Raw genomic sequence first — 11,779 nt, forward strand, 5'->3', positions numbered from 1 at the left:
GTTTTAAAACTTATATAGGAGTTATTCCTCAATTTCAAGAAAAAGCATCTACAGAAAAACATTTTTTTAAATTTTTTTTTTACCGATAAACGTACAGCCGATCAACATGACGCTTTTACACTTACAGCAGCAATATCAGGCGAGACATAGGGTTCCGTGGAATATTTTACAAATTTATTACAAAAATACTGCTTCCGTTTGAGAACTTAGGATAAAAACGACAGGACCAAGTGGTTTGGGGATATCCCAATTATGTCCGAAATACTGTAAACTTTTTAATATTTTTTTTTTTATTATTGTCTGCTGTTCCCCTTTTTCATACCAAATAACTCTGAACAACCACTCGAACTTTAATTTGAACTTTAACTCAATGGATAGCGATACCCATCAAAAGCACATTAAACAAACGATATATTGAAATCTGTTTAAAAATAGAACATATTTTTTTCCGAATTGGTCACGTGGTTTTACACCATCAAGTAATGGGATAACCACATCAAAGAATGACAGGACCACATCAAATAATGAAACAAACACATCATGTAGTGTAAAATCGACAAATTTTGAAACATCATTGCGTAATGTTAAAACCATATAAAGAATAGGCAAATCATCATTACGAAATAACAAAACCACATCATGTAATGAAACAACTACATAACGTTAAGTCACATTCACATCAAGTAATGTTAAAACCACATTGACTAATGACACAACCACATTAAATAATGGTGAAACCACATCCAGTAATGACAAAACCATATTGAGTAATGACAAAACTGTATCAAGTCAATACGAAACTATATCGTGTAATATCGAAATATCATTAAGTAATGACTATTCCATATTGAGTTATATCAAAACATCATTACGTAATGTCAAAACCATATTAAGTTAAGACAAAATATCATCAAGTAATAATAAAACAACATAAAGTAATATTAGAGTTCCACATAAGACAGCTGTGGCGTTCCATATTGACCCCTTTTTCACGCTTCAATTGTAAAATTTAGTTAATGGGATATTGTCTGTTCATGGGTAAGTAAATATACATGACACATCTTAACTAGTCAACACTATTTGACATGAACATGTAATCGCAATATATGTCCGTCTGATATGTCGTATGACATTGATCTTATTGAGTTTTTTGGTCTGTTACTCAGTATATTTGCATAATTTGCCGACTGTAAATATTTTGTTATATGAGAATTTATTGCAACAGTTTTTTATCCGTCTGGTATAAATCATTGAAACATGTCCTCACTTTTAAGCTCAAGTTGTAATTTTAAAATTTCAGGATAATTGATTATGCATGGCAGGTCAGCAAATAATTGTTGTACAAGTATATAATCAACAAGTACACTGCCTTGATCCCTTTTTATTGCTCATGTTATTTTATAGATAAGGTCATAAATGATTGGTAGAGAAATTATCAATATTTGGTATAAAGTTATATCATCGCATGATATATGTCATCGCCTTATTTCAATGAGTCAATGATCATTTTTGTTCGAAAATTCTTATAGAAGACACATGCAAGTATATACAATATTTGGTACGTAGTTTTGTTGTAAATGTGTATATTTGCCTGACAAATATTTATGGTGTTGATATTATTTTCAAATTTCTGTGATCACGTTATCATGGTTACGTTTTAGCAGAGATTTTCTAAAAAAAATTAATATTAGAAATGATACATGAACATTTCAGTAATTATGTAAAATCCTCTAGAATGAAGACGAAGAGCTCAAACAAAAAGTATCATAAATTGCTTACGCTATGGTTTCCAATGAGTTGTCCATTTATTCTATCCCAAATTGTTTTTTCGTAATTAACTCGGAAGTAACCATATTCCTGGATATTTAAAATAACCCAGAGGAAGTTTACATCTGTAATTTCGGGTACTGGAATGCTGATTTCTGGAAAATGAGGAAAACTATGTATACATTAGTACAAATACATTTACAGTATATAAATACAGAGATCTGGTATGATTGCCAATGAGACAACTATCCACCAGTCAAAATGACGCGTATGTAAGCAACTTTAGATCACCGGATTAAAAAATGAGCAAAACCCATACTGTATATTCAGTTATAAAAGGCCCCGACTTAACAAGACGAGAAACAATTCATACGTTAAATCAAACGGCTTGATTTATGACAAAACAATAAACGAAAAGCAGAAATAACAGACAGCAACCAACGACAACCACTGAAATACAGGTTCCTGAATTTGGACAGGCACATACAGAATGATGCGGGCTTAAACATGTTTGAGAGCGCTCAATCCTCCCTTTAACATGTGACAGTGGTATAACAGCACACTATAGGAACAAACTAAAATTCAACTGGAAAGGCTAATTTCAAACGGGATAGCACATCCTCATTTTTACGGAGATGTTGTTTACCGAGCCCGGAATTTAAGAAACGATCCGGGTAAACTTATCGATCCTCTAAATAAACTTATTCTAAAAGGTTACCAATTCAACACTGTAATTAGATCTCTGAATATTGTTTTTATTTGTATTAATATTGATTTTTTTTATCAGTAAATTAAAATCAAACTAAATATTATATTTATATACATATGCACATTCATGGCTCTACAATCTGTCGATACCTGTATCTTAGCATTGCACAAGGTCATGTTTTTCTCTGTCTGTTTATGACGTCTTTACACTAAATCCATTGGATGTTGGGTGTGTTCTGATTAATATTTTAATCTTAGATGCATGACTTTTTTATTGGTTGTTATTGGCTTTGAACTAGCTGTCAGTAATTACGAGTACTCTCAGATCTGCACCTAGTGTCTTTTTTGTTGTGGGTATGTATAAGTACCCATCCACGTCCACTCTGTGTTTTTGTTAGATGTATTTCTATGTGTATCCATCTGATGAATTAAGCCTTTTTCAACTGATTTTTATAGTTTGTTCTTATGTTGTACTGTTACACCACTGTCCCAGGTTAAGGGAGGGTTGGCGCCTTCAAACTAGTTTAACCCCGCCACATTCTATATGTGCCTGTCCCAAGTCAGGAGCCTGTAATTCAGTGGTTGTCGTTTGTTACTGTGTAACATATTTGTTTTTCGTTCATTATTTTGTACATAAATTAGGCCGTTAGTATTCTCGTTTGAATTGTTTTACATTTGTCATTTCGGGGCTCTTTATAGCTGACTATGGGGTATGGGCTTTGCTCATTGTTGAAGGCCGTATGGTGACCTATAGTTATTAATTTCTGTGTCATTTGGTCGCTTTTGGAGAGTTGTCTCATTGGCAATCTCACCACATCTTCTTTTTATATAAACTCAACAGATTGTACGAAGCACTTAAAACAACTAACATAAATTCAAAAGAAAGAAGGTTCCATTCTGAGAGTACTCACAGTAACAAAGCTACAAATTACAACTCATAAAAACAATATGTTCTCCCAAACTAAAGTATCATTCAGTGCACATTTAACGAATTTAGTGTTAAGACGTCATAAATTATTTGAGAAAAGCAAGGACTTCTTGATAACCTTTTTTTAAATTCTGTGTGCACTGTACTGGCATTAATAAGTACATTAAAAAAAAAAAATCAGTTATGGCTCTTATTGATTGATTGATTGATAATTGTTTGACGTTTAGTGGTAAATATTTCATGCATGTTCAAGACGAGAACAAATTAACAGTAAATGCAATAGGTAGGTCCTATAAAAGCGACCGTCCCGGACGAAGGTCGGGAAAATTTGGACTGCAACTGGAGAGTTATTGGATATGGGCAGAAATTTTGCCATACAACAGGTCACTTACGGACCCCTCAAAGAGTTGTTGCAAGGGTTCTTCACGTGCAGAGAGCGTGACACTCTCTTCACACGAGGAATCGGATTTAACGTCCCCATTTTGACTTGACGTAGCTGCGTACTTGTACATCCCGCACAGTCAAACAGGACGCCCCGCTTTGGCAAGGGTTTTACAGCTGGTAGGAAGAAGACAAGATTTCTATTCCCCAGTCACTATTGGGGGGTTCTTGCTTTAAAGTATAACTGGAATTTCAATAAACGAGTTAACATTCTATTTCACAATTATCTATTTACATGTGCCTCACTACTGCGTGTATGATGCCAGTTTTGTTAAATATTTCACTTTTAGATCTAACATTGTAGTATATCTTATTTGTCTTAGAACAATAAAATTGTACTAGGTGGAAATATTTCAGTTGACTGAAAGTGATGTATCGCCTTCATCTATAGAGGTAACTACAGTAAAATAAGGTATAACAAACATATTATAGTACTGGAAAGTTATTGTCACGGCAAATACAATATATAGTAAACAGATGGGAACTGTTATCAATTTGTATTAATCGAAATATTGTACGAGGACCTTCCTCCTCCAGGGTAAAACATATTTGCCATGACAAACGAAAACGTACATGGTTTTGTGGTTTTGTGATGTACATGAACAAATTTCAAAAATCAATTATTTGATATTCAGGTCAGAGGTCAAATATCAAATGTCAGAAGTCATCGTCCATGGACTTCTTAAGGTTGTGCACCGATGAACCACAAAATCAACTATTTTGACCATGAGATCGAAGGTCAAGCACATATAAAGGCTATGATGATAACCGACACGTCTTCTTATAGAAATAATATACCTTGATATACTAAAGATCATCTGTAAATGTTAAAAGAGAACCAGGAGAATCAATAGAACTGAGAAAAAGAAACAGAAACACTACTCTAACAGTATAAACAGTATATCTCATTGAATTCCTGTGTCAATCATGTAACTCTAGTGGATAGTTGTCTCATTGAATTCCTGTGTCAATCATGTAACTCTAGTGAATAGTTGTCTCATTGAATCCCTGTGTCAATCATGTAACTCTAGTGGATAGTTATCTCATTGAATCCCTGTGTCAATCATGTAACTCTAGTGGATAGTTGTCTCATTGAATTCCTGTGTCAATCATGTAACTCTAGTGGATAGTTGTCTCATTGAATTCCTGTGTCAATCATGTAACTCTAGTGGATAGTTGTCTCATTGAATTCCTGTGTCAATCATGTAACTCTAGTGGATAGTTGTCTCATTGAATTCCTGTGTCAATCATGTAACTCTAGTGGATAGTTGTCTCATTGAATTCCTGTGTCAATCATGTAACTCTAGTGGATAGTTGTCTCATTGAATTCCTGTGTCAATCATGTAACTCTAGTGGATAGTTGTCTCATTGGCACTCGTGCCATTTCTCCATATATTTATAAACTTTCACAATAACTATCCGATTAAATGGCAGACTGCATCTCCTTACAGGCAACATATTATTCAAACTACCTAAATGATATAATATATTAATGTACATGTAACACTGAGGACTTAAACAAATCATGTATGATACCAACTTACCACTCGTATTCATCCATGTAATATTCCTATAATCTTGTTCGAAATCTGGATGCGCATTGGTCGTGTAAGTAACTGGTATTTCCCATAAAAATCTGTAAACATTATAACCAATAATTAAACATTTTACAATTACATTTTGAAACACAAGATATGGCGAAACAATTGTTCAGATACTATGCCAACAAAACGATAAATGGAACTGATATCTTTAAAAGTTATCAGCTAGTTGTATCCTCGAAAATTGATTCTGAGACCTCTTCACATGTGTGGTTCACTTATCAATGTTTTTGTTTTGTCATAGGGAATTTTGAAGTATACTTATTATTCCCGAATAGATTGTACCCTTCATGGTTATCATATTATTATAATACTCAAGTTTTAAAGATTATGCTATTATTGGGATTTAAAACTGTGATACATTTCACCTGTTCCTTTTTCATTTATTGAAATAAATATGTTTTCCTTAACGGTTTATTCATATTTAAAACAAAGAGATACTATCCAGATATGCTATTACTTGATAACTTTAACCAGACTGGTCTTGATTTAACTAACAATGCAAGTAAGATACATGTCATTGATGCCTAGGAATTGGTAAGTATTGTCAGTATATTTGCTTATCAGATGTTTATAAATCCCTGTCGAAGGTTGTGTTTTTCGTGAATATATGTACTTTCATTACGTAACCAGTAAAGCAGTGCAAAATCAACTCATAGAAAAGTGATATGAGACCCGAATATATGGTACAAATGACTTACGTATGATCGTCTTGACTGCTTTCTCTTAGTAGGAAACGTTGCTGCGTTAACCTGATACCACTACTTGTAATTGAAACATTGACCAAAGGATAATTTTTCTGTTCTACCCATGTATCCATCACTCTTCTGACATCTATATTAGTACCATTAGCTTTCGATTCCTGAAAGACAATGTGTAAGGTTGTGATTGATTGTTGCTAGCTCAACGTCCAGTGTAAAACGTTTTTTAAAGAAATGAAATGCATACATCTATTTCTTTTCCATTTGAATTCAATGTGGTGAAAAACTTTTGTCCTTTAAGGACTTTGATGTTGATGACATTGTCTTTTGAATTTAGTGTCAGTTATTTAACCTGTCTATAGATAGAATCGGAACCATGTTGGCGAATGATATATATACGTGTCTATTGTTTTAGACCGTAAGTTGTCCTGTAGATGTCCTTTCTGGTTTTATAATGATTCATTTTGATTTTATTATTTTCTGTATTATCAAAGATTGTTTTTTTTTCTCATTTCAGTTACCGCATATTTCGTTTCTTCATATCAAAAACAATAGAATGGGAAATGTTTTCTTCATTTTTTAAATAGGTATATAATCTAGTTAAAAATCTTTATCGTTCCAAAGTTAGAATTGGATTTTATTATTTTCTGCATTATCAAAGATAAATTGAACAGAATTATTCCAAAAGACAGTTTGTCTGTCCAGTTTAAACTATTTTTGTTGTTTAATTAGACCGTTACCTTGGAAACAGTTCCTTAGATCTTGTAAGTAAACCCTTTTATTTGTATAAAGGCGATAAAAGACATTCGATGTCATGCACGAGGGGAATTTTATAATTTTCAGTTTTTTATTTGAAAATTTCAAATATTGAGTTCGTTTAATCATGACAATGTGGCTATGAAAGGCTTCCGAATGGAACTATTAGTCAGAACAATAAAGTAATGGGTGTACTGTTGTATACCGAGTCAAACTAAGTTCTAAAGTGCTATGCAACCAGTGAAAAAAATAAAATAATTCAAATATCTTAAAAATTCCAAATTCAGTTATAATATATCATAAAATTCTTCTGCTATCCTCATTTGATAATTGATTATTTTTATTGCTTTACAAAAATGCTGCACATTGAAGAAAATGTTCTAATATCTGGTATTTAAAGTGACATCTGACTTTTTTGTCATTCGATTTTACGTAAATGGTTTTGTTTGTTCTCTTGTTCACGCATGTGTCTGAATGAATACAGTATTTGTTTTGATTGGTATTCAGTTGTTTAGATTTTAATCATCTGATTTGAAGCACGTGCATCTTGCGATTATTGGTTTTCCATTTTTCCTGATTCTGCTCTTGTTACTTTAATAGAAGCCATACAAAGCCTTTTTTTAGGTAGGAACTTTTGAAATATTTATTCCTGACTTTCTTTTAAAGAAGTACCACTTATATGAGCCATATTAAACATAATGTAATTAATTGTTAATACATTTGATAATGCCATCCACAGATCGTCATGCTGTGCGCTACCATATTCTCTTCTTCTTATGTAATCCTACAATTAAAAAAAAAACAAAAAAAAAACTATAATTTAGTCCGATTCTGATATTAATGCACGAACAAACAAGGTGAATTGTAGAGGTGGAGCATACTTTACTTCTTTTATTTTGAAGTCGGTATTTTACTAAGCTACAAAAGAGGGACGAAAGATACCAGAGGGACAGTCAAACTCATAGATCGAAAACAAACTGACATCGCCATGGCCAAAAATAAAAAGACAAACAGACAAATAATAGTACAGATGACACAACATAGAAAACTAAAGACTAAGCAACACGAACCCCACCAAAAACTGGGGGTGATCTCAGGTGCTCCGGAAGGGTAAGCAGACCCTGCTCCACATGTGCCACCCGTCGTGTTGCTTATGTTATTACAAATCCGGTAAATAGTCTAATTCGGTAAGTCACATTCGTAAAAAGGGAAGGGTATTGTAGTTACGACATAAGGAACATATCCGATATCATCTGTGAAACGGTTATTCCATAACGGTCAACCAACTCGTGATGGCGTCCGTAAAATTTACGAAGGGATGATTTCAACTTCACCATTTGGAACTCTTGGCTTAATAGCTTCCTTGTGAGCAGCAATCCTCTATCAAGGAAATCATGATAGGAAACACAAGCCCGGGAATATCGTATCAATTGGGAGATATATACTCCGTATGCAGGCGCTGCTGGAATGTTGCTACATAGAAATGGAAAGTTCACAATTGGGAAGCTGATATCATCTCTTTTGTAGTAAAGTTTTGTTTTCAACCGACCCTCATTGTCAATTTCTAGATGTAAGTCAAGATATGAGGCAGACTTAACTGTATCTGTAGTATCCTTTATCTCTAGTTCAATGGGATAGATTCGTTCAACATAGTCACCAAATTTTGTATTATTTAGTGAGAGAACATCATCTATATAGCGGAACGTAGAGTTAAAGGATATTGCTAACTTCTTATGTTTCTTCCTAAGAAGTTCCTGTATGATGTCAGCCTCATAATAATAAAGAAACAAGTCGGCAAGAAGAGGGGCACAGTTGGTTCCCATTGGAATTCCGACAGTCTGTTGAAAAACACTTCCTCCAAACGTAACAAATATGTTGTCAATCAAGAAATCAAGCATCTTGATAATGTCAGTTTCAGAGAATTTTTTGTTTGAATCAGAGTGATTCATTACAAAGTAGGATTTATCCATCCCCAAGACAAGATACTTGTATCTACGTTCGCCATTCTTTTTAATGAAACAAAGTAATACCAACTCTTTCAATTTGTCTTTTAGTTTGGAATGGGGAATACTTGTGTAAAGTGTAGAAAAGTCAAATGTTTTGATACTATTGCAAGATGAGAGAGTCTTAGATTGTATGTACTCTAAAAGATCTGATTCACTCCACCTCTAGAATAGGCAGTTTCACAATAACTTTGGAGCCCGGCTTTGATTGCTGATAAAATAGATGTTAATAATTTAGAAAGAGGTTTCGTGGAGCACTTGGAAGACCCAGCAATACAAATGTACTGATATACTAGATTTAGTCTTGAAGATTATTTTGTTCGTTTATTGCTCAATTCAACAAAATTGTGTATGTTTTTCTTAGCAAGAAACATTGAAACAAATCCCATCCCTCCACCATTACCCCAAAAAATATACAGGTTAGAGTAAGATTTCGAGAAAAAACAGCAACAATATTATATACTTAGGTTCTTTCGATTAATTTGTCAGAATTTGATTATCACATGCTCAAACTAAATGAAATTATCATGACTTAACAAGCCTCAAAGTAAAACACATTTTATTTTTTTTACATTTTGTCCTATTCGTATGAATAAAAATTATGTCAAAATATTAAGCCATATTTCACAATATAAAAATTTTACTCATGGATTTATACTTACCCGAAGTCCTCGACGGAAGTTTTCTTTTCCAAGGAAAAACCACATCATTCGAATGACAGAGGCTCCCTTGAAAAAAATATATAAAAAAACAGGAAAAATGACTTTTGTTTTTTATGAAAAAATGTTGTTTTTTTTTTACCACAGATTACATTCATGAATTCATAATTCTGTCGTTCGATTAGTATTTCTACAAAGAGTATTTTTCTCTATTCTTACATTTTTGTTAACAATAATCGATTATAGATATTCTCGGTATATCAAAACGATTGAACTGTAAATAAAATTTGACTCTTATGAAAGCTTTCATCGAATGTAAGTCGTTTATGAACAAAGTTCTTATCTTTATAGTAAATTTAAACTTAAGATGGTTTTAGATATTTCTAATATCTTTTTCCTAGAAAAAGGCATTTCGTCTGTAAATGAGAATAATGAAACATAAAAAAAACTTACCTTATAGTATGTAATGACGTCAAAGATATTATTGATATCATTTGGTGTCCATACTTGTTGATATATAGGTCTAGAACTTTCAAGGCTGTCTGTATCAAAGGAATACTGTATGCAGTCTAATGCCATGTAGTTCATCTAGTTGGAGATATTATTTAAGGATTACAAGTAGTATGAATCCAATAAACATAATAATATAAGCAAACATTCTAAATGAAACAAATACATGAAGGTGTTTCTCTGTCAATAGATGACATCCTGAAAAAGTCAAATCATGATCAGCATTTCAAAATGCTTTGAAATTTTATAGTTTGTTACTAATAGGTAACAAAAAATTTCGTTCGAAAATTAAAAAAAAAAAGTGCTTTTTAATAATTTCAAAGATGAAACAAAATTGTTATAGAAAAAAAGATCCCTGACTCGGTTCGAACTATTTACTCGGTTGTTCTTTGTTCCTTGTAGTAACAGAAACAGAGTGGATGGATGAATATCATTATGAAAACTTCAAACGACAAAAGCCAGAATACTGTATGACTTAAATGGTAGAATACTTTGCACTATTTCATGACAGAAAGTCCTTGTACGCACCAAGCAACATCAAAAGCAAAATATTGTCGCTGTTATTGCTGTCCCTTGTCTCAAAGCCATAGTGAGGCCTTCAAGAAGAAGCAAAAGCTAACACGATTTTTAAGAGTAATAATTGATTAAATCATGCATGTCAAAATCTATTGCACAATATCTTGATATATGCTATTTTTATATAAATATCTGATACCGGCAAGTTAATAATGTATCAGTAATGTAGTCTGCAAAGTGCTTCGTGAGGGGTTTATTTTCGCATATTTCGCGAATATCAAGATAAACTCGCATTAATATACCTTCGTGTAATTTTAGCTTTAAATAAGAGCAATAGTTATATAAGATAATAAGAGTATATTCCTTACCATATCCCAGTCCGTTTCCACCAAATCTACACCAACATACTCAAAAAATGTCGCAAAGCCTTCGTTCAGCCATAAATCGTCCCACCATTTTGGGGATATTAGATTTCCAAACCACTGAAAGAATAGACAATACCACATGTACAAGATTTGTATTAGTTTGTGTGTCCTTGAATTACTGCCCTTTGATGTGGGGTAAAGCAAACACCAATCAATCACCGAATCAATGCATTGAGTTGCTGTCTAAATAACGTATATGTTGCATCTCCTTCCCTTCATATAGACTTTTATAACTGTACAAGTTCATTATAAATACAAAAGTCTGAACATACTGTAAAGTTTAATTTGGGTTTTTCTTCTTCAAAATTAATGACTAACGTTTATTTTAATCTTGCTGCTTGATATTATTCTCTTTCTGTGGCATGATAACAAACTATCTTAAATGCACTAATTTTAAAATGGATAAAATATAAGGTTGCTGAATCAGCCACATTATGAATGTGCCTGTCCCAAGTGAGGAGCCTGTAATTCAGTGGTTGTCGTTTGTTGCTGTATATCATATTTGTTTTCCTTCATCATTTTGTACATAAATCAGGCCGTTAGTTTTCTCGTTTGAATTGTTTTACATTTGTCATTTCGGGGCCTTTTAAAGCTGACTACTAGTATGTGGTAAGGGTTTTGCTCATTGTTGAATGCCGTACGGTGACCTATAGTTGTTAATTTCTATGTCATTTGGTCTCTTGTGGAGAGATGTCACATTGGCATATCTTCTTATATTTATATTAATCATCATTGAATTATCCGGACATTTAAACAAAATAAAT

At 32.8% G+C, this 11,779-nt stretch overlaps 1 protein-coding gene across 1 annotated transcript in view; it reads right to left on the reverse strand.

The window, feature by feature from the left end:
• The window catches only part of LOC127715790 (aminopeptidase N-like), a 46,140-nt gene that overhangs the window by 20,045 nt on the left and 14,316 nt on the right, over window positions 1–11,779 (reverse strand). The window contains exons 6-12 of the mRNA XM_052221932.1: window positions 10,959–11,072; window positions 10,018–10,152; window positions 9,568–9,633; window positions 7,621–7,686; window positions 6,147–6,307; window positions 5,389–5,480; window positions 1,780–1,922 (exon numbers count right to left, since the gene is read on the reverse strand). Of these exons, the coding sequence (XP_052077892.1) occupies window positions 1,780–1,922; window positions 5,389–5,480; window positions 6,147–6,307; window positions 7,621–7,686; window positions 9,568–9,633; window positions 10,018–10,152; window positions 10,959–11,072 (777 nt within the window). The remainder of the gene's footprint in view (window positions 1–1,779; window positions 1,923–5,388; window positions 5,481–6,146; window positions 6,308–7,620; window positions 7,687–9,567; window positions 9,634–10,017; window positions 10,153–10,958; window positions 11,073–11,779) is intronic.

Source organism: Mytilus californianus, unplaced genomic scaffold (genome assembly GCF_021869535.1).
Source record: "Mytilus californianus isolate M0D057914Y unplaced genomic scaffold, xbMytCali1.0.p SCAF_9, whole genome shotgun sequence".
Classification (NCBI taxonomy): domain Eukaryota; kingdom Metazoa; phylum Mollusca; class Bivalvia; order Mytilida; family Mytilidae; genus Mytilus; species Mytilus californianus.